Here is a 24,106-nt window from a genome sequence, read left to right on the forward strand (position 1 = left end):
ATATATGGATGGCATACCGCCAGAGATGGGAATGATGAACGGCCTATTACGGCTTCCATTTGCAGGTAAAAAGTTAACCATTAATCAATTTAGGATTATTTGGGGGTATTCCGTGAGCTTTTTGGTTAAGTCTCCACACACGATCCATATAGGACTTCGACAGCTCAATGCTGTCGTAATTTGGTTTGTGCTGCTGGGTCATTGACGTCATGGTTCCATCTCTGGCACTCTTAAAGTCGCTGGCATCCAAATCCTCCACACCATTGCCGCAGTTCACCGCCTCCTCAGTAGCTGTGGATAGCTTGACAAGAAGAACAGAATGGAGGCACTGGTAAGGATTGCCAAAAATTGGGAGTCCTAATCGAAAAAAGTACGATGCGTCCGAAGATTCGAAGTCCTCACAAGCATGGAATGTGTGTGAGTAGCCAGACATGGCATGCCATGTAGGCATGATTAGCCTGGCGGGCCTCAGTTAGGACCAAAGTGAACCCGAAAGCCAAGTTGATGGATTAGTCCATTGCATATTCCAAGTTCATGGGGTAGTGTTCCCACACGCCATGTTGATATTGCAATTAGCTCAAATGTTAACATTCACAACCTAAATTGTACATAGAAACCATCGCATACAAAACAAAACTCCCAGTCGGAGTATTACCTAAGAAGTGAGACTGTTAGCTTCTAATTATAAAATAATTTTTTGGTAATAATTGTGAGGAAATATGCAATTGTATTTCCACGAGGCCAAAGGCAGAGAGGGTAGTTACGGCAAGTAAGAGGCCGAACCCCTAGACCTCTCTGGCGCGACGCTAGTAGGAGAGGGGTTGTCGCACATCATAGGCAGGGGAAGAGGTAACATGGGGGGATAGTAGATTGATTTATTGCTCGATTGATAGGAGACTAGAGGTAAGCATTATATAGCCAACGTTACAGGACTTAAGAGGCCTAATCCAAAACGTGGAATATTACTAACTAGACATGTAAAGAATCTACAGGGAATAAATCCTGCAAAACTAAGAGGATACAACTAATCTTTTCATTTAGCGACTACTGCATGAATCTGGTGACATTGTTGCCACTCATGTCGGCCTCCTGCGCCTATAGGGGATGCCCCACATGACAAGTAGAGGGACAATAGGTTACACGTTCCTATAACCATATATTAGAAGGTTTAGACTATTTGCATGCACTAACCAGTAGAACCAAAAGCCCGAACTCATGGAGAAGGTTGGGCAATCCACACATACTCCACTAGCCCTGCTCATGTATGTCTCAAAAAGTCCTAAACATGGACAGAAAGAGGGACAACAATTTTCTATTCAAAACTGCGAACGCCAAGACTTGAACCAAGACCTCTTGGTTCTGATACCCTATCAAGTTTCATGCACAGTAAAACCAAAAGTCCGAACTCATGAAGAAGGTTGGGCAATCCCCATATACTTCAACATATACATAGCTTATGAAATCAAAAGCAAGAAAATCGGCAACAAACCTCTTGCATTGATCCTAACTTTACATATTGAGGTGAGCCATCCACTGCAATGAGAGCTGGTTCACAAAGTTTGATAGCTGTGTGTAGATCTTTCAGATGTCCCCACTTAGGCTGCCTTAAGAAACCTGAAAATAATAATACCATGCATTCTGAATAGTAACTCTGATGTTTTATACATGCAAAGACTAAGATATAACTTAGATGCCTACTCTTAAGTCACTTGATGATATACACATTTACCACGTTATAATAAGGCACCCACATGCTACCATATGACACAATTTGAATGAAGAAATGCTAAAATTGTAAAAGTTCACCATAATCCGTTTGTGGCTTCTATAGGTTCAACTTGTTAAGGAGTATTAATATTAGGTCAGAGTCCTATTAGGCTAAGTTTCCTTTCCTTGCACCCCAAGTCTTGTGTAATATGTATATGCCCCTTGGGCCTTGCAATACAATCAAGTTACATCCATAATACAACTGACACGACTACCGGCCCATCAGCCTCATACACCTGGTGGCCAAGATCTTCGCCAAAGTCCTTTCCTCGCGCCTCGGCCCTAAGCTGGATCGCCTTGTCAGCCCGTGCCAAAACGCATTCATCACCGGCAGAAGTTTACATGACAACTTCATCCTAGTCAAACAATCAGCTCGACTACTACACCAGCTGGGTGCCCCGCGAGTGCTGCTCAAACTGGACCTCACACGCGCCTTTGATTCCCTGGCCTGGCCCTTCCTTTTTGAGGTACTACGCCAACATGGATTCGGAAACAGATTCTTGGAGTGGATCGCTATCCTCTCCTCTTCGGCGAGCACGCGTGTCCTGATGAATGGTGAGCCAGGCCCGCCTATTTGGCACCTACAGGGACACCGCCAGGGGGACCCAATGTCCCCACAGCTGTTCGTCCTCGCCGTCGACACCTTGGGAAGGCTCATCAAGCGCGCGATCGACCTCGGCATTATGGCCCAGCTGCACCCTAGGCGCTCGATCCCAGCAGTATCCCTATATGCGGACGACGTGGTGCTCTTCTGCCACTGTACGTCGAGCGACATCGTGGCTGTGCGGGAGATTCTGGAGCTCTTTGGCCATGCCTCTGGCCTGCATGTGAACTACACTAAGAGCTCCGCCTCGCTGTTGCACTGTGACATGGATGAGGCCACGGACGTGCTTGTACACCTCGGCTGCCCCATTGCTGAGCTACCGATCACCTACCTTGGGATCCCCCTCACGATACGGCGGCCCACCGCTGCCCAGCTGCAGCCGCTAGTTGATGGGATCGCTGGACAGCTCCCTACCTGGAAGGCTGATCTGATGACCAAGCCTGGGCGCCTCACACTTGTCAAATCTGTTCTGGGAGCCATTCCAGTACACCAGCTCCTCGCCTTTGCACCACCAAAAAAGACTCTGCGCCAAATTGAGAAGATCCAGCGTGGCTTTCTTTGGGCCGGTCGCGCCGCAGCTAACGGGGGTCACTGTCATGTCAACTGGCGACGCATCTGCCGGCCCAGCTCGCTTGGTGGACTCGGAGTCCAGGACCTCGAGCGCGCTGGCCTCGCCCTGAGACTACGATGGCTCTGGTACTCCCGCACTAATCATGAGCGTGCGTGGCATGGCCTGGACCTGCAATTCTCTGCCGAGGAGAGAGCACTCTTCTTTGCCTCCACCACTATGACCATTGGAAATGGCCAGACTGCTCTTTTCTGGGAGGACCGCTGGATAAATGGGCAGTCCATCAGTCAAATGGCCCCAGCCCTGTACAACTGCGTCCCCAAGCGCCGCCGCAAGACTCGAACCGTCGCTCAAGGTATACAGGGCAACAGCTGGGCGAGCGACATACAAAGGACTATCGGGATCAACGAGATTGGCCAATATGTGCAAGTCTGGCAGGCGATTGAGCACTTCTTACTCTCGGATGCCCCCGACCAGCTTGTCTGGAAGTGGACTACCTCTGGCACCTATACAGCACGCTCCTGCTACCTTGCCACTTTCCAAGACTTGCTTCTCCTGAAAGCTCATCTGGAAAAGCTGGGCGCCGCCACGTGTCAAATTTTTCCACTGGCTAGCCAACCTTGATAGGTGCTGGACTGCTGACCGCCTTGCCCGTCGTGGCCTCCAGCACCAGTCCCGGTGCCCGCTATGTGACCAGGCGCCAGAGACGATGCGACACCTGCTCCTGGAGTGCGCTTTCGCCAAGCAAACCTGGCATGAGATCCTAGCTTGGCTAAGGATGACAATCGCAGGGCCAAATCAGGAGGAGACTCTCATGGACTGGTGGCTCCACGCCAAGCAAAACACGCCTACACCGATGCGCAAGGGTCTCGCCTCCATTGCCCTCCTGACGCTGTGGATGATTTGGAAGCAGCGCAACGAATGCATATTCGACAATGCCCAACCTCTTGTCCCAGTCCTGGTCTCTAGGATCAAGGACGAGGCCGAGCAATGGGCACGAGCTGGTGCTCGTGGCTTACGGGTCATCCTACCCACCACCTGGGATGTACACTAGTTTCTTCTGCTTCGGCATGAACTTTGACTCTTAGGAGGATTGTAAATAACTCTCTATCTTTCCAATGCAATGAAACGCAAGTCCTTTGCGTTTTCCCGAAAAAAATAATGCAACTGACTCTTCTAGAACTAAGAGACCACCTTCTATACAGTCAAGTACATCCACGTAGATTCTTGATTCTGGAGCATCTATTCATATGATCTATGATTCTTCTGCCCTGTCAATAGATCAGATCTATATACTTCTATTCATGTTCCTATTGCTGATGGTACTTATCTCCCCGTTGCTAGTCATGGCATGCTTAGCACCTCATATTTTCATGTTTCCTCTGTTGGTCATGTTCCTTGGCTTACCATGCAGCTCTTTTCAGCTGCCCAGCTTACTCACTCTGGTTGTTGTGTTCAGGACCGTCACCCAGGGGCTCTAGTAGGGGCTGGCTCCGGCGTTGTGAGTCACGAGCCCTTTGAGAGCTCGAGTGGTGTCACGGTCCCTCTGCTGCCATTGTTGCCAGTCTCTCTATCCCATTACCTTGTCTACCGTCTATTCTCAGTAACGGCATCATCGTCTTGGTCATCTGTGCAACTCTCGTCTTTAGATCATCATGATTTTCTAGGGTTTATCTCCGGAGATGTATCTTTAGATTGTGAGGGTTGTAAGCTTGGTAACCAAATTCAGTTGCTTATCCTCATAGTGAGTTCGTGTCTTCCTTTTGACATTGTTCATTCAGATGACTGGAGTCCAGCTCCCTTCATTTTAAAAGGAGGTCATTGCTATTATATTATTTTTATAGATGATTTTTCTCGCCACTCAAACAAATTTTATGTCTTCTCGCAGTAAGGTCTTATCTATCTTTAAGCAACTTGTCACTATGGTTCATACGGAGTCCTCTACTCCTATTCGTGTCTTTCGTGTAGCTTCTACTAGTGAGATATCTCATGTTCGCTGCGAGGATTTCTTGCTGAGCAGAGTACACATGCTCACTTCTCTTGTCTCAGTGCACATTCTCAGAATGGTGTTGCTGAGCCCAAGCATCATCGCCTTCTTCAGACAGCTTGTGTGTTGATGATCCCCGCCTCTCTTTCACCTCACTTTTGGGCTTAGGTGATTTCTACTTCGACCTATCTCATCAAAATTCAACCTTCTGCTCTGCGGTGTGGCATTCCTCTAAAGTGTCTACGTGGTCTTTCTCCTAGTGTGGCATTCCTCTAAAGTCTATGTGGTCTTTCTCCCGGCTACTCTGCGCCTCGGCCATTTAGTTGTGTTCGCTATGTTGTTCTCGTCCGTCATGAATGAACTAAATGGACTGCTCCATCATTTGATTGTGTCTTCTTAGGATATAGTGTTGAGCACAAGGGCTATTGGCGTTGGGATCCTGTCAGTCATCGAATGCGAATTTCTCAGGATATGACCTATGATGAGTCTCATCCTTTCTATCCACCTCCATCTTCTCCTTCAGCCTCCTCTATCGAGTCTATTTCTTTACAGACTTAATCCTGACACACTTATTAGCTATTACCACTGCCGAGGCTCCTTCTCGTATTGTCCCCACTATCCTCTCCACTACATTCGTCGTCCACGAGTTGCAGATTATTCTGATGGATCGACCTTTCATGATGGGTCTTCTTTTAATGCCTCGTCTTCCCCTACCGCTTCGTCGTCCCCTGATGTGAGTTCTTCTCCGCACGTGTCATGTTTTCCTGATGAGCTAACCCTAAGGTCAACCACTTCATTCCAAACATTCCAGATCTGAGAAGAACACTCCCCATGCTCTCCCAACCCCAATCCTTATTTTCCTTGAGAGATTTGTGAGGAATTTGAGAGAGGAGATAACCCTAGCCAAGATCCAAGCTTCCCCCTCTCTTGACCAATCACTTTTGTGATTTGAGCAAGTTCCAAGCTTCCCACATCGTTCTTGTTACTCTTGGAGGTTGGAGACTCATAGGCAAGAGGAGTCACTGGTGCGGATCCAAATCCGTTGATTATCCTGACGTGTGTGAAGGTTTGGAGATGCCTCGAGGTCTACCACGAATGTTAAAAAGTTATCCCGACGGTCACTTCCTTGGGCCCCTTGAGTGATCAGATCCAAAAATGCATGGAGGTGCCACTTATGGTTGAAGAGTTAACCTAGTAAAGGATTCCGAATCACATGATCAAGAAAGAGAGGTTGAACTTGAGCTTGACCAATATCGTGAGGCGAAAGGAGTGGCATGTACGTCGCTGAAGTGTATATGTGGATTGCCTAACCTTTTCCATCAGTTCAAACTTTTGGTTGCGTTGGCTAGTACGTGAAGCTCGCGTCACGCATGAGAGGGGGTGTTGAAGTGTATATGTGGATTGCCTATCCCTTTCCATCAGTTCAGACTTCTGGTTGCGTTGGCTAGTGCATGAAGCTTAACATATGCAACGTTGTGATCCGATACGGTCTTTATGTGTGTTTAGGAGTTGGCATGTCTTGCTAGGGGCCAATACCAACTAGTGACCGGGTAGGGGTACTCATGTCATGTCGGAACCAAACGTGCATGAACCTAAAGGGTCACACAAGTAATGGTCCGAAGTTGAAAACGGATTTGACCCGAAGGAAGAAAAGTGAGTTGATTGGGCCTAGACCATTAGGGAGGGTGCCCCAAACCCTAGAGAGGGTCGCCCCTTATAAAAGAAGGGCATGGGGAGGCGTGCACACCCTGACGGCTGCCACGTCACCCACCTCCACTCTTGCCCAAGGGTTTCAGAAACCCTATGGCGGCTCCGCCTCCTTGACTGCTGTTCCTGTTGAGCTTCATGTACTAGCCAACGCAACCAAAAGTCAGAACTAATGGAAAGGGCTAGGCAATCCACATATACACTTCAACACCCCCTCTCACATGAGACGCGGGAAGTCAACATCGTTGACTGTTGTTCCTGTTAAGCTTCATGCACTAGCCAGCGCAACCAAAAGTCAGAACTAATGGAAAGGGCTAGGCAATCCACATATACACTTCAACACCCCCTCTCACATGAGACGCGGGAAGTCAACATGTGGATAGACTCAGAGGTACGGCTCAAGAGGCCTATACGTGGACACAAAGGGGGGGACAACAATTTTTGGATAAATTGCGAAAGCCAGGACTTGAACTCAAGACCTTGGACTCGATACCATGTTAAGCTTCATGCACTAGCCAACGCAACCAAAAGTCCAAACTGATGGAAAGGGCTAGGAATCCACATATACACTTCAACAGTTCCGAGTTGCTAGCACATCCCCGCCCAAGCACCAGCCGGTTGCTGATCCCACACGTATGCATATCTTGTAGGCATTGCAACTACAACACTTGGACGGATTGTTGGAGGGATCCACGAGGACTCGGTAATACAACTACTCTACATCAACGTGTTACACTGACTTTACTTACGCAAACAGGACTCCATATCTAGTGGTACACCTGCCGCGTATGCCAACAGCTGCCTCGAGGGCCTCCCCCTTGAAACAGTGATAGGTAACACCAAGCACTTCACGAAGTTGATACACAACCCTAATGTGTGCTCGAATTATGCGAGCAAGCTGCAAGCAATAAGTAACTCCATCCTATTCGGGTGGCAGACGATGACGACGTTGTCCGCATACAACAAAACACTGGTCGGCAGGTCATGCAGCCTAAGACGCAAAGAGCTAGCTCAGGGTATCGGTCACTAGCAAGTCCTCTTATATGTTAAAACAAAAAAACACATTAAATCTTTATAGTTCTGAAGTCTTTGCACTTACAAAGAAACTCACATACCATACTCGTTAACTGGAGCATCATAATCATAACTTGTTATCTGAAGTGGACCACCAGCTGTTCGGGCAAAATTTGTTCCACCAAAATACTGCAAGCAAAATATTTAGAACCATCATATTCATGGTAAAACATTTTCACACTACAAATGAACAATTGTCTGACATTTTACTAGAAGTACCAGAATTAAGTCAACCCAGTAAAAGGCTATGCAATGTAACTTATGATATCAAGCTGGAATAAATATTTGTCAAACATCTAAGGGAATGTGAACCAAGGATCACTACACTGCTTGAAACATCTGTTTTGAAACTTGAAATATGCTCTGAACTTCGCCTTATGAAACTTTAGAAAAATGAGACCTGTAAGTTGTAATGAACAGAGCTCATTGTACTGCAGGTCTCGAGTAATGCTGATAGCACATGTATTGTCAGGCAAAAGAGGAGTCATGTAGTGACAGAAACACTAAAATCTTCAAATAACCACCGTAAACAAGTCACCTCTTGTATCAAAAAAGTTGTAGCTTACAACTTAGCCTATGCACTTAAACGAGAAACTGCAGTCTTTTCTTCGTCTTCTAGGCAATGAGAGAACCACCAAGAAAGCCACAATAAGAAGAAATCGACCGGCAATCCAAAGGATCACTAGCCCAAGTAGCATAGAATATGCCTGAAGCTGTAGGGAATTGGAGCATGGAAACGAAGACCGTGAGAGATAGTTCCATGAAGATATCGCAGAACCTGAAGGAGGTGATTCCAACGAACTTGAGAGGGAGAAGAGGCAAACTGACTCTGAACATGAAATCGATAGGAAATATCTGGACAAGCGAAAGCTAGATTGACAAGACTCACAACAAGATGGTGATTCCGCGTCCGATTAGAAAGAGGATCATCATCAAAAGCTTGAAGGTGGACACTGAGCTCCATCTGAGTCTTCAATAGTACGCTCATTGGTAAGAGCAGCACGAGCAAGAAGATCCTAAATGTACTTCTTGGAAGGTAAAGAAGCCATCTGGGTAGAAGAAACCTCATTCCCAAGAAAGTAGCCAAGAGGACCAAGATTAGACCAAAGAAACTGCTCACTGAGGTCAGGCACTCAAACCTCGCACGAGTGGCTACTGAGGAGAAGCACTCAAACCAGGCACGACTGTCAGGTTGGAGGCGGACCACCCGGTGGTGGATTCCACGCCAGTGCGCTCAAGAGCAACAAGCTCCTCTGCCATCGCATGTTGTCATTCCGGATGAACACAGCGTTACGATATGAAGTGGCTCGAAAAGAACTAGGACGACACGATAAGAAGTGGCTCGAGAAGAACTAGGACGACGAGTGGGGACCACCTGCAGGGTTGAGTACAATGGGGGCGGCGTGCGGGGGTAAGATGGCATGCCACGGTGGACACCAGAGAATGTGTTGCGATGGGTGATGGGAATCGACCAAGTGCAGATGGAATTGATGATAAAATTGGGATCAGGATGGGCGACAGGGGAACTAGGGCACAAATACCATCAGGAAGACGATAGAAAATCAAAGTAGAGATGATACCAAGATAAGAGAAAAACGATCTGTGTGTGGCGACACTATGAGTTGCACGTGCGGTGGAGAGAGAGAAACTCTAAACCTGGGGCTTTGATGCCATGTTAGGAAAATAACTTGTATTACTCCAAGGCCAAGGACATGTATATATAGAGATACAAGTAGGGAAATAAGCAAGATACCCCTTATATAGTGGGGTATATACACACCACTAATATATACATCAACATGTGACAGCTCAAAGGACTGAAGCTAGGGCTCCATTCAAACGTATCTTGGAATCATATGCATATGCCAGTGATATGAGACAGACTAAGAGCCTGGGGCGCAAACATATTCAGATTCCCCAGCCAGATCAAAGTGCATATAAAGTAGATATTTGAATTTGCTGTTGGAGATAGTGATTCTTTTACAATCTCCCTTTTTATTTCTCTTATCGAGGAACATCTTACCATATAATAATTCTGTAAACTTCCGCCACGTTGGTAGAAACGAGCAACAGCAAAAGCACTGTCTTTGGCAGGCCTATGAGGCAATGGTCCACCCCAGTTGGCATACCTGCGCAATACATCAGGTCACATTTTTCAAGAGAAGAAGAATATATCTTCAATAGAACATCAAAACTAGCAGGTCGTTCAATTAGTAATTCTTGAAGAAATATAACAGAAGGGTAGTCATATTGGGTTTAGGTACATCATTCATTTGGCAAACATTATTTATCCATGTGCATATGGTTACACATTCGGTTTGCTACTACAGCAAAACCATAGAACTCAGCAGACTTCTAAATTTTTGGCTTTAAAGCTAAACAAATACATGGAAGAAAGATTGATCATGCACATGCATACAGGAAAAAAAATACTCCCTCTGTCCCAAAATGTAAGTCGTATTTTGATTTGTTCAGACAAAGTTTCGCGAACTGTTTCTTTTTTAATAGGTAGTTTGTGTGCACACTGTCAAGAGTTAAATGTACATAGCCATGTAGCCTTTGTATTTTCCCCATTGTATAAGGGACTTTCTCCATATTGTACCACACTTGTACGTGTATATATGCTGGCCTATGGCCACCTGGGAATACAAGTTGCTATTCTATCGAGGGTCTTGCGGACGCATTCTTTCCTCTGTTTCCAGATCATCCAGGGGACGAGCATTGTGATAGATTGCAGAGCTTTGCGTAGTGTAGGAGGGGTCTGTGCCTTCGCACGCAGCCACCAGTCCAGCATGGTAAGTTCGTTGGCTGGTGGTTGGGCAGGTATGCGCCTAGTCCAGGATGATGTGCCAAGTCTGCTTAACGACCGCGACGCCGTCCAGCACCACCCCAGGTGTCTCCTTTGCGATCAAGACCCGGAGACCATCCAACACCTGCTCCTGGCGTGTCCATTCGCTAAGCAGACTTGGCACATCATCCTGGACTGGGCACGCATACCTGCCCAACCACCAGCCAACAAACTTACCATGCTGGACTGGTGGCTGTGTGCGAAGGCACAGACCCCTCCTACACTACGCAAAGCTCTGCAATCTACACAATGCTCGTCCCCTGGATGATCTGGAAACAGAGGAACGAATGCGTCTTCGACAATGCAAGACCCTCGATAGATGCATTAGTCGATAGGATTAAAGACGAGGCCAAATGTTGGGCACAAGCTGGGACACAAGGGCTGAGGGTTGTCTTGCCCGCCTCCTGGGATGTCCACTGATCGGGCGCTGGGACTCTGTAACTATAACCTCCTAGGAGGCATGTACTTTCTCTCATCTTTTCAATGCAATGAAAAGCAAAGATCCTTTTGCATTTTCTCGAAAAATTTCCCTAATACCAGGCCGCCTGACCAGGCATGTTGGAACAGCAGCACACCTGTACAATTTAGCCCTGCAGCTGTGCTTATTTATCTTCCGTGTTCCATATTTGTTGTTCTTGAAAAAGTGTTCCACAGATCTCTCCTGCCTTTTGTTTATTTGTTTGTGCAGTTCGGTTTTCTGTTTGCAGTTGGACTTGTACATTTTGCCGACATCTTGATAAAAAGAAGGGCAGCCCGGTGCACGTAGCTCCCGCTTGCGCAGGTCCGGGGAAGGGTCCGACCACTTGGGTCTTTTGTACGCAGCCTTTCCTTACATTTCTGCAAGAGGCTGTTTCCGGGACTCGGACCCTTGACCTCATGGTCACAAGGCAACAGCTTTACCGCTGCGCCAAGTCTCCCCTTCATTTGGCGACAGCTTGATGTTTCCCCAAAATACAAAATGATATGCACTTGGGTCCATGTTCGAGAAAAAAAAATGTTTTATGCGACACAAAATTGATATCACTAGATTCGTATTTGTTAGTAGTTACAACTGCTCGTACCGCATGTTAATCAAGTGTTGGTCAAAGCCTTGCCTTGGCAAATCAAATTACACCTTACATTTTGTATGGAGGGAGTATACTGCATTAGGCAGCAATATGTTTATGATTTTGTTCCCGAAAAGGGGTGGCTGGAAAATTCCTGCGATATAAGGATTATAAATGGAGCAAAATCATAAAACATATTTCTGCACTGATGCAGTATACTCTGCGTACAAAACAGAAGGTGTAATGCATGGAGCAACAAAAAATTCAAGAGCTTCCAATAAGGTGAAAAATGTAATGTTAATCACCACCCAACAATCTTGTTTATGATATTTGAACATTTTACACCATACTTGCCAAAAAAAAAGGAATTTTATTCGCAGATATCTGGCACAGGAAGGGTGGGCCTGGCACGGTGGTAATCTCTCCACTTGTGGCCTGGAGGTCTTGGGTTCGAACCGGCCTCCTTGCATAATAATGTCTAGAAATTCCCTTCCTCATACCCCACCTTGTGTGGGAGCTTTCAGCACCGGGTATGCCCTTGTATGGATGGTTTTCCAAAAAGAAATCATGCCAATGCCTCTTTGGCCACTCTAGTTTCTTTTTCTAGCCAACCAACTCATGAGTGAGCAAAAGATAAACCCTAGCCAAATATATGTAGGGCGAGGTTGGGGTAAAGCCAAACATACCCTCAATGATGTTGATGTCTGAACATGAACTAGTAGACCTGCCTAATCACTACATCTAAAGGAGGAAAATATGATGTTCTCCTCCTGCCTAACCCCATTGTATTAAAGCCATGTTCATCTTGGGTAGATTAAACACACGGGTCCGTACCCCCAACTATCACAGTTCACACAACAAAGTACCTGATTATGCCATTAAATGTTCATAATAATGGCTGAAGGAAACCAGGAACAAACCACATACCATCCATCCCAATCCTCAGTCCATATCTTTGGCTTATTGTAAGAATTTGGCTGAAACCCATCGCAGTAAAATGCATTGCAAGTATCAAGCTACCAAAAAAAGTATCGAGTCAGAACTCTGTTACATATAGTAAACAGAAGTAGTGGAAATTATCACAAGGTTGTGAGGTCACCTACAATTTGTTCCGGAGCATCAGTTTGCCGGCACATCACCCAAGGAATGCCAGTATCAAGCCCAAGTGCCATCTGAGCTGCCCATTGCATATATCTCTTGCCTGCTTGACCATACTTGCTTTGAATATTCCCATATTCATTTTCAATCTATATAACAATCTCCAAAGGATACCCAATAAGAAGAAAGGTCATGTAATCGTGTTTGCTTCTAATGCATGCAACACAACTAACATATAGCATCCTAGTCAGCTTCATATAAGTTGTTGCACATATATGTTGATTTTCGATAGAAAGAGGTCCACTTTTCTAGCATGGTTTCATGCTGATTCGGACGACGCCATATGTGGCCAACAATTAGAAGTTTAGGATAACTTCTTATCCACGTCACGTCTACCTCCCTCCCTGACCACCTGTCTGCTCACTTTCCCCAACCCGAGCCAGCCCAAATCCTAACTCTGGGGGACCCAGTGATCGGCAGTGACCAAGGCACCTAACTCTGGGGGACCCAGCGATCGGCTGTGACCAAGGCACCTAGCGCGATGGCTTTCGTTGGCCTGTCTTTGAATGTCTTAGAATGGGTGTCTCTCAGTCTCGAGGCTGAGATCTGTTCCGGCGGCATGAGAATGATCTGGGCGATGCTCTCAACCAGGAGAAGCAGACCAATCCGGAGCTGCGAGCAGGAAGAAAATGTAGATCAGCTTACTGTTTGGTCTGCAATTTGGGGAAAGTTGGGAGAGAAAGGGCCACATGGGAGAAAGAGCAGAGAAAGAGGGAGAGGAGAGAGAGAAGACAGAGCTCTAAAATGAGAGGGACAGAGATGTGCTGACATGGCATTTGAATGGCGTCGTGTACTGCTGACATGGACAAATTGTCCTAGTTGTCATCACATGGCATCTGAGTCAGCAAGAAACTAACAAACACAGGACCAAGGTTGTGAAGTGATTATAAATGAACAGTTTGTTTAGGAATTGAAGGTTGAAAAGTGAACTTCCTGAAAATTTGAAGGCTGAAAAGTGGACTTCTTTCTTTCCAATATACTAGATGGCGATCAATTCTTGAATGAGACGGTATACGAGTTTCCAAGAACAAGAAGTTTCATGTAACAAATTTGGTACCACAACATATACTGACGATGGGTAGTCATACTACCGTATATGTGTATACGGCATAACATGCCATACGGGCCTAGGTGTACGTAGGACTTACAGGCCCATGCGGAGCACCACCGACCAAGGGAATGCATGTTCCAGATATGCAATAAGGAAACCTTGCGGGTTACAAAGCAATGGGGCCATGGGTTCTACTCGCATCCGATCTAGACTCCTACCCGTATACGAAGAGGATATATGTATGAGGGAAAAAGCCACCACTAACCAGAAACAATATGAAGGCATCCAAGACCCCGTAAGAGGGATCAATCAATCCAAGAGTCAGCAAAATCCTTAACAATTAGGCGGATCTCACCTAGATCAATCATCTTAGCCCGTTGGGCTGCCTACAAACTTGCCGGATCCATCCACTCTTTGTAATCCAGATTGTACTGGGCCCGAACCGGGATAAATCGTGTCCTAGATTCCCTGGTAACCTGAGTTCGAGGGCAACTCCATCGCGGTTGACCAAAACGAACACCACCAAATGTCCACGGATACGTCCAAGCTTGTCCGTGGACAGGAATAGGGGCGGACGCCTCCAACCGGAGTCACCAAATATGACCAAATGTCCGCCCTTTCCTACTTTTTTAATAAAACTAAACCAATGATCGCCTTTGGTCACTTTGCAAATCCATCTAGATCAATAGCAATCCAACCATACATTTAAATCCAAAAGTACTCCTTGAAAGATGTTCAACAAGTTTTTAAGTTTCATCGATCCCAAAAATAGCCTTCATCTCAAGCTTCCTCTCCTCGAGCTTGCACTACTTCATAGGTAATTGATCCAGTTGCCATGGTCATTGAGCTTCATCCAACAATGCATCATTGTTAAGGGCTTGCACTCCGTCCTATGGTACACCATGGTACAACGCGCATGCACATACGGGCTAGCAAAGGAAGACAAGGGATGGTCAACAACTTGCAACATAGAGCAAATCAATGAAATGACCAACATGTAGAGCAAAAAGAAGCAAAACTCACAAGCTCTTCGAGTGACGCAGCCCTTGGCCACCTTGTTCACACCAATGCATACGCACTGCAATACTTGTAGACGGCATTTTGAATGGCGTACCACCGATGGAGTAGCGACCTCACACCACAATCATGGATCACTTCCATGTTGTAGGGCGCGTAGTACTTATGCTCATTGAACCAAACATGCACACTTTGCAAAAATGCCACATTTATGCTTCATGCCTTGAAACTCCACACTTGTGGTCAACCACGCATCACACAACAATTCATCCTCCTTCACCAAGTATGCGATTATCGTGTTTCCTTCAAAGTCAGCAACGACAATGTCAAATATTCTGCTATGGCATTTGGCCGAACGCTTGCCGGGCGTGGCATTCGCCATGGAAGGCGGCGACAGGGGCAGATGATACATGAGCGATAGGCAGGATGCAAGGCGGAACGACCGCGTAAGCCAAAGCGGGCGCCTGGTTGGAGTGGCGGCGAAGGTCCGATAAGGCCGGGGTGGTATAGCGGCGGCAGCAGTCACCGAGGGTGCGGATACAGAACACGGGGGAGGGACGAAGTGGAGAAAAAAGGGCTCCCGGTGGGGGCATTTTGGTGGGCCAGCGGTATCGGAGTCCGACGTGGCGGATGTCCAGAATCCCCCAAGCCTCCCCTAGGTTTGGTGTCAGGTTTGTGCAATTTTGGCCATCCAGACCGGTCCGAACAAATTTGGTGACCGGCGTTGGATGGCAAAAAATGCGTGGACAGTCCGGTCCGGATATTTAGGGGTGGTTTGGTGAACTGTGTTGGAGTTGCCCTCGCATTGCTAGGGCTACATAAATCATGCGCAACTACTGTACCACTATGAGGCACCAAGGAAATTACCCTCGACAACTGGCATCGGCCTTGGGGACTTCGTGTCATCAAATCGAACCCTATGGAGAAGTGGATCCAGAGGAAGCAGCAAACTCATAAGAATTGTTGCAAACTTCACAATAGTGTCTCCCATGCTCGAGCCAACTAAGGCGTGTTCTGATAACTTATCGAATTGGAGATTGAGGAATCAAGAGACAACTCCCCCAGATCATCGTGCGGCGACCACTTGTGGGTGGTTGGGCTTGCTACAAGTCGAGGAGGGAAGCCATGGTCGTTCTTATCCAAGCCTCTACTCCCTGATCAAAGTGGTCCAAGGTGCAAATTCTCTTCGACGAAACTGATTGCTCGATGAGCTATCGCCTCTCAAGTCGCTACCCTTTGGTCGTATCACCAATGATCGACATAGCTCGAGTTCACCGCGTCTTGATCGGCAGTGGGAGTTCCCTAAGCATTATCATGATAAGGGACCTCGGGCAGATGCGGGTCTTGCAATCATAGATCAAATCAACGTCATGATCATTCCATAGACTTAGGCCAACCCGGCAGGTGGTGCTCCCGGACATCATCGGTGAAGGGCACAATTATCACAAAGAGTACGGTGCTCCTTTCAAGTAATTGACTTCAAGATTCCTTACAAAGCCCTTTTGGGCCAAACATGGCTCACTAAGTGTTTAGACGTTTCAAGCTACCGCCCACATGGTAGTAAAGATCACGGGACCAAAAGGTATCATCATCATTCACGGCTCCCTCGAGCATACGGTATAATGCGACAAAGCTTCAAGTTGGGACAAACTCGGCATGGGTCACGCAAACCTCATTGACGAGTTAACCCCATCTCGCTAGAAGCCCTAGCTCTCAGTCCTTCCTCTTACGTGATGATGACCCTATTGAGAGTAGCTAAGATGGGCTCTAACCCCCCCCCCCATATGAGAACTCAAACTTGTCACCTTCCTTCGAGACAACGCAGACATCTTCACCTGGCTACCCGTCCATATGCCTAGAATTCCCAGGGAGGTGGCCGAGCACAGGCTTGGCATTGACAAATCCATCAAACTAATCAAGTAGAAGCTACGGCATTTTAACCTCAAACAGAAGAAGGTGATACTTTGAGAAATCAAGAAGCTGCGGAAGGCGAACTTCATCGAGCCAGTCCTATAGCCCACCTGGCTATCCAATCCGGTGTTAGCACCGAAGAAGAGTGGGGAACTTCGACTGTGCGTCGACAACACACGCCTAAATAAAGCCTGCCCACCGAAGAAGAGTGGGGAACTTCGACTGTGCGTCGACAACACCCGCCTAAATAAAGCCTACCCTGAGGATTCATTCCTGCTACTCCCTCTATCCATCTATATAGGGCCTAATGTGTTTTTCAAGGCTAACTTGACCACATGTTACAACAATAATATATGACATGCAAGTTACACAAAGCATACCGTCAAGTTAGTACGTGAAAGGAGCTTCTGATGATATAGTTTTCGTATTATACATCTCATATACTACTAATCTTATCAATAGTCAAAGGCAATATTGGAAAACTCATTAAGCCCTACATATATGGATGGAGTACCCTAGATAGACCCGATCGCCGACTCCACATCAAGCTGCAAGTACATGTGCTTCCTGGATGCTTACTCCCTCTGCCACCAGATCCGCATGAGAGAAAAGGATGTGCCCTACACCAACATTATCACGCCCTTTGGCACATTTTGCTATAAAAATGCGACCTTTGGGTAGAAGAACGCCGGTTGCACATAGCAGCACGCCATGTAGGAAACCTTCTACACCCAGATAGGTGAGAAAACGTGGAAGCTTATAAACCTGGTCATCAAATCGAAGATCAAGGCAATCCTCGATATGCCATCACCAACCAACCTCAAGCAGGTTCAAAAGCTCATGGGATTGATGGTTGCCCTAATTTGTTTTATCTCCCTACCAGGCGACAATCTCCCTTTCATCAAGCTGCTACACAACACAATGGTGTTATGTCAACCACATGTTGAAGAGTTCTTTTCTTTTTGTGGATCTTGTACGTTTCATTTCATTGGAAAGGAAGGGTTTGAGTTACAGTCCTACTAGGAGGCAATTACAAAGCCAAAATATGAAATCAGTGGATGTCCAAGGTCTGGGGGATAACAGCTCCAGATAGATTTTTTGCTTCCCATCTTTCCCGGTCCAATTTGTCGTTTCCCCAACCTCGCAGCTCGATTCCCTCTACCACGACGAGGGTTGCCTCCGACCATAGCGCGTGCTAGTTCACCCCTCAGCAAGCTGCCCCAACTCTTTGTCCAGTTCGAGTCGATGTTGAGTCGCTGCCTCTACGCCTATGTTGGGCCACTCCATCCAGCATGGATGTCGCTACGACTGCATCTGCACCCATCGAATTGACACGCTATCTCCATGCGTGTCGCATACTGCCATCGTCACCCTGCCTCTGTCCACTCGTCCGCGCTTGCAACCACCCAACAAAAGCCAGCCGCTGGCGCCTCGCGCCGAGCGCTCCCTCTGTCGAGCCTTCTTCCATCTCTGCGGGCACTGTCGCCCGAGTTGCCTTCCCCAACAACCGTCATCCCAGTGCCCGCCACCTGCTTTCCTACCTAAGCACCCACCTGCAAGATGCCACCGAGCTGGTTCAACACTAGAGTTCATGCCAGTTCCACAGTAGGAAAACACACCAACACATGCATGCCTTATAGGTAATTCCACTGTCTTGGTCATTCGCGACTTGGGGGCTCGACCTCCTTGGTCCCTTCCCCATTGCTCCTGGTGGGTGGGTTCAATTCCTGATTATGGCCATCAACACATTCACAAAGTAGATCGAGTCCCTAACCAACATTATCGCAACAAAAAAGCCTTTGTCCCAAGCAAGTTGGCAGAGAAATGTATATAATGCAACGTCTTTATACGATTTGGCATCCCGAGTAGGATAATCGCTGACAATGGCTCCCAGTTCACCAGCTAGAGGTTTTTGGGATTCTGCGAGGACTATGGGACAAAAGTGTGCTTCGCATCCGTCGCACATCCCTAGAACATGGCTAGGTCGAGCACGCCAAGAACATATTACTACACAGGCCATCAATCGCGAGGAACCAAAAGGTTGCCCGGCCTTGGTAAAACTTGGGTGAGTGAGCTACCCACACTGCTTTGGGAGGCATGCATGCAACAAAGTCACGTCGTTGGTCAAAAGCCTTTCTTCCTCCTCTATGGGTCCAAATTTATGATCCCTTCCGAGCTGAAGCTACAATTCCCTCGAGTTACATGTTTTAATGAAAATAAAAAATGCAACACCGCTTGGATGAGTCGAAGTACTTGAGGAGCATCGAGATATCGCCTTCACACGTGCAACCAAGTATCAACAAGATCTACGTAGTTGTCCAGAAGACCAAAACGTCACATGAGGAAGCGGATTATGGGGGTAGGGGTTCTCGCCCTACGAATATTCAGTCAACTGAAGTCCTCCCTCATTTCCTAAATGAAATCAACAACACAGCACAACAACGTTCCACAAACATAGCACAATCTCAAGGGTCATTTACACAAACTGGGATGCGCCTTTTACCTCCAAGCCTCCATAATCGAGTCCAAGAGCAAGCAGACCTTAGATGCCGAAGGTCCCGACTTGTGGAGTCAAACCTCTAGTGTCTTGGCTTTGTGCTCTGAAGTCCGAGCCACACCCCGTGTCATGCTAGCATCCACTGTCGCTAATTCTTTCCTCTTCCCAATCTCAATGAATTTGTCCTTGGCCTTCTGAATGTGAAACTTAGGCCCCAATCGGGTTCTGGTGATTAATGACAAGGAAATTAAGAGGACTAATGCTTTATCAAGTATACTTCGGGAATGGGCTAAGTATCCTCCATTTTGATGAGTGGAAACATCATTGGTGGCCCCTTGCTTTCCATGCTATCAAGTGGTTGGTTCTTCAAGCTCATAGTTTGCAATTTATAGATTCTTAGTGGATCCAAGATCCACATTGAGTTCAAGGACAACCGCACTATCAAGAGGGCACATGAAAAATAACTAGGGATGCACTCTATCTCAAGATCCACAACCAAATCCCCAAGTTTTGCACTGCTTCCACTCAATTCCTCAAGTTCTCCACTTTCCTGGTACTTCTGAGTATTTCGTACCTGGTACTACTGACCCTGTGAGCATCGAGTGATCCTGTCGAATGAACCCTGCTCTACAAGTGTTTGTCGAAACCGCCTCCATTTTCCTCCGTTACCATCGAGCTTTGATCCTGCCAAGAGAATCTCTCTTAGCTCCGATAACTTCGGGCCTAACCTTTTTCAACACTTCCAAGCACCTCTCAGTTTGTATAGGTCCAATACTCCCGAGCAAATGTTATACGGCACCTCCGAGCTGAGAGATTGTCGTTTTTGCACCATTTCATTCTAAGGCTTGCTCTTTTTCTCCTTTTCTTCAATACTTCGGAGCAAGTTTCTCCTTCACGCTGAGATGAGCTTCTTTGTGTTTGGTACCTCCAAGCTTTTTGTTTCCAGCACCTCTAGGTATTTGGACTTCTAAGATCATGGATGCAAGGTGCTTAATTATTTTTCTCAAGTAACATTGCTTACTTCAATAGCAGGGGTGCCAAATTAATCATCTATGTTCTATAAATAAGCACCGGTGCTAGGAAAAACTAGTTCTCTTTTGTACATGGCCTAAGAGGCTTACTAGGCAGCCCAGTACCTCCAAGCTCCAGGTACATATAGGAATGTTCGTTTTCCTACCTAACAGTTCAAATTTTGAACAGGCCCGCTACTACAAAGAATACCATGTGGTACTTCCAGGGTGGTTGTCTTTTACTGTTCAACGGTTAGATTTCTGCTTTTTCTATAAATAGACGCCACACCCCTTGAGTGGGTGAGCACTTTGTGAGCGTTTCCGAGAATAAAGCTTCTCGGCTGCTGAGCCGGAGTATAGTTAGTACTGGAAGTACAAAAGGCAGGACAAAAAGAATGTGTGCATCTCCGGTGTCAAGCTGTTCCTTGTTGCCGCCCTTGTGTCCACCTTCCTCTTCCTCTTTTCCTTGCAATGCTTTCCCGAGGAAAGATGGGAGAAGAAAAGCAGTGTTGGACTCTGTCTCCCTCCCTTCCCCTCCCTCTCACTCCCTCTCGAACAAAAATATATATCCAATAACTGAAATTTAAGAATTGGTTCATACCTGCTGCAATATAATGGGACCACCTTGCCAAGAATAAAGCTTCTCGGCTTTCATCATGTCTACAATTTTTGTCACGAAAGTCTGCATTTCAGCCTGTTGAAACATTTATACGGCTTAGTGGTTAAGGAGTGCTTGAGGATGCTCCTCCCACTAAAATCAGTGTTGTAACTGTACATCGTTTCTACACATATAAGTGCAGGAATCATGTGACTTCATGCAGCATGAAACTCTTATAAGATGGAAAATCTATGATCTGAAGAAAGCCATGGATCAAACTGTGAAATGTTTTTTTACCTTGTATGGCTCATTGTCAGTACGAAATTCTATGCCAGGGATATCACGTAACCAAACTGGGAAACCACTGCACAAATGCATGACAAAAGGACAGATTAATAAACATCATGAATAATACTAAGTATTTTTTTTCTCAAACACGCAGGAGAGCTGCTAAATAGGGTAAAAAAGGGCAGCCCGGTGCATCTAGCTCCCGCTTGCGCAGGGTCCGGCGAAGGATTCGACCACTTTGGGTCTATTGTACGCAGCCTTTCCCTACATTTCTGTAAGAGGCTGTTTCCAGGACTTGAACCCGTGACCCTGCTAAATAGGGTAAACGTAATAAAAAATAATTGTGCAAAGCTGTAACCATGCAATTACTAAGATAATGCTTATTATTACAGAAACTACTGACGTTATGTTTAATGTAGAGGGAGAGAAAACTCAAACGACAATCTACCATCAAAAGTTCAATTGCACAAGGAAGAAGAAAATTTGTAACTCTGAAATATAATAACTGGGGCCTCTAAAGTACATAAGTGTAGCTCGTAACGTGTTTAAATTAGCTGCATTTATGAGTGCAACTGTGAAGTTTGATTGCTTTGATAAGTGGCAGCTATGAGATAAAAATAAGGAGGTATACCAATTATAGAGCACCTCCTATAATTAGCCCTTTCCTTTTTTTTGTGTGGGTGATAATTAGCCTTTTCCAGTGCCACTGTATATTAGTAGAAATAAATTGTTTGATTTGATGAACTCTTGACATACACCAACTGTGGTGTTCCCTTACGGCAGTAGAACTACATTTTTGTTCACAAACACCTCTTCCTCTACGTTTCCAGAGCTTCACCAGCTTCCCTTTTTTAATGAAGGAGGGCAAAATATGTCATCCTCCTAAAATGTAGGACATGTGAAGTGTCATCCAAATGCTATAGAAATCATGCATATTCGGCCCATTTAACATCCAATGGTTACTTACTGAGGTAGCTAAGGTAAACGTTCTCAGACATAGTGATTGACTTAAGCCTATACAGACAAGCTAGAAAGGATTATGTTAGTTGTAAAATGATGTGTATGTGCATGAAGACAACAAACACATGTCCGTGTATACCAATAATCAAAAAATAGAGCAAGAGAAAAAATTATAACACAACTGAAAACTCTAGTAATTAGTACGGATGTGATCAGGATATTTCAAAAGTCCACTGTCAAGATATAAACAGACCCGAAATTCCATTCAGCACAAGCATATGGGCCGATACGAAGGAGAAAAAATAGGCCTTCAGCAGCAACCAGCTTCACAAATCTCACAAGATCAAATCTGTCTTCAAAGTAATACTGGGAAAAATGGAAGATGCATAAGTTCATATTCAAGGACAAAATATGTACAACTGAAGTAAACGAGTAGGCAACTACATTACCTGACCTTTGGCTGGTTCATGCCCATTCCAAAAGACATATGTCTCAATTACATCTGCACCACCTTCCTTGCACTTTGCAATTATACTAGGCCACATCTAGCACAATTTGCAAGAATTTAGTTAGAGCTACAAGCAATACAAACACCGTATTCCTGGGCAAACAAAGAACGATGCTAATCGCTCAGCAATTAATTTCATGCAGCACCCAGCTATTTGAAGCACAAGAAAACTACCAAAATCTGATGTCCATACTAAAAGTGATAATGAAACTCAGTCTCACACGGACGCCTCAAGAAGAGCCAGTGTGAAAATCTCTTGACACCCTCACGCACACCAGTGTCAGTTACAATTCCATCCAACTCGCTAACCGCAAACGAGCTTCGAAGGAAGTTCATGGAGGAGCAAGCCATGGTTATCCACCGTGCTATGAAGAAAAAATACTCAGGTTTTCAGTCTATCCTAGTTTAACTTCTTTTTATTATGGGAGAACACCAATTTTGTTCGTCCCTGCTCAATTGCAGCAGCCCCGACCACCACGGATCAAGCCACCACAAATCCCACATTTCCGCCGCACCAACTCGAACCTGATCAGGCATGAGTAAGCTCTTTGGCGGGGCGGCCTACGATATTGCGGCATTGAGGTAATGGAATAAACTCGCTCCGATAAGAGGGGGAAAACTACAACGGGTTCCGCCCGATGCCAACAACTCCACCAGAGGCTGCCTTTTTTTCCGGTAGCAACAGACGCTGCCCTTGCACAAGCCGCGGACGGCATCCTCACCTCGGGTGTGGCGCGGGGGTAGTGTACTCCTGCTGAGACGAGCATCCTCCGCTGCCCGCCGATGCGCACCGCGCGATGGTCGTAGCTCACGTTGAAAGGCTCGAAGTAGGGCCCATCCGCCCCCCTCCCCACCACCTGGCTCAGCTCCCCCGCCGCTGATGCTGAGGCGGTGAAGTAACCGACGACGACGAGGAGGAGGAGGAGGGGGAGGAAGGGGGGCCCAAATCGCGAGGGCGGCGGCGAGGCGGCCATGGCCAGAAGCAGAGTAGAAGCACAGGGGGGTTACGGGGAGTGTATAACAGAGAGGCGGATGAAGCGAGGTTTTTCCTATTTTCTTTTGGATAATTTTGTTTTACGGAAGCTCTGACTAGGACAACGGATTGAGATCAGGATGAACGGAGCATAGCCAGATCGGAGATGGCGTATTCCAAACTCGAACTTGTTGCCGATACCTCACGCGACGCATTAATGATTGGAGTTCTTTTACGCGGGGAAATGATTGCGATACGTGGAGAGAAAGTAATTATACAGTACAACAAGAGCAATAAACCAGTTAGCAAGCAGCCGGCCATAGGTCAACTTTCCATCTATTTATCTTTAATCAGGATCATAGGTCAATACCATGTCATCTATGAAACCTTCACACATATAGCTCCCCTCTCTCATTAATTTAGAAAGGGTTTCACTTGTCAATGAGAGGCGACCGTGGTGGGCGATGATGGCGGTGGTACAGTGACTCACATCGGTGGTGTCGCAGTGGTACGACTGTTGGGCCCATGGGACTG

General features: G+C 46.4%; 1 protein-coding gene across 1 annotated transcript in view; it reads right to left on the reverse strand.

Annotated features, from left to right (window-relative positions):
- Window positions 1-23,652, reverse strand: part of LOC119300914 (beta-galactosidase 15-like) — a 30,695-nt gene extending 7,043 nt beyond the window's left edge. The window contains exons 1-10 of the mRNA XM_037577817.1: window positions 23,322-23,652; window positions 22,541-22,636; window positions 22,345-22,457; window positions 21,141-21,207; window positions 20,847-20,939; window positions 12,705-12,848; window positions 12,529-12,617; window positions 9,731-9,836; window positions 7,749-7,836; window positions 1,490-1,614 (exon numbers count right to left, since the gene is read on the reverse strand). Of these exons, the coding sequence (XP_037433714.1) occupies window positions 1,490-1,614; window positions 7,749-7,836; window positions 9,731-9,836; window positions 12,529-12,617; window positions 12,705-12,848; window positions 20,847-20,939; window positions 21,141-21,207; window positions 22,345-22,457; window positions 22,541-22,636; window positions 23,322-23,573 (1,173 nt within the window). The 5' untranslated portion in view covers window positions 23,574-23,652. The remainder of the gene's footprint in view (window positions 1-1,489; window positions 1,615-7,748; window positions 7,837-9,730; window positions 9,837-12,528; window positions 12,618-12,704; window positions 12,849-20,846; window positions 20,940-21,140; window positions 21,208-22,344; window positions 22,458-22,540; window positions 22,637-23,321) is intronic.
- Between the last annotated feature and the right edge of the window lie 454 nt (window positions 23,653-24,106).

Source organism: Triticum dicoccoides, chromosome 5A, assembly GCF_002162155.2.
Source record: "Triticum dicoccoides isolate Atlit2015 ecotype Zavitan chromosome 5A, WEW_v2.0, whole genome shotgun sequence".
Classification (NCBI taxonomy): domain Eukaryota; kingdom Viridiplantae; phylum Streptophyta; class Magnoliopsida; order Poales; family Poaceae; genus Triticum; species Triticum dicoccoides.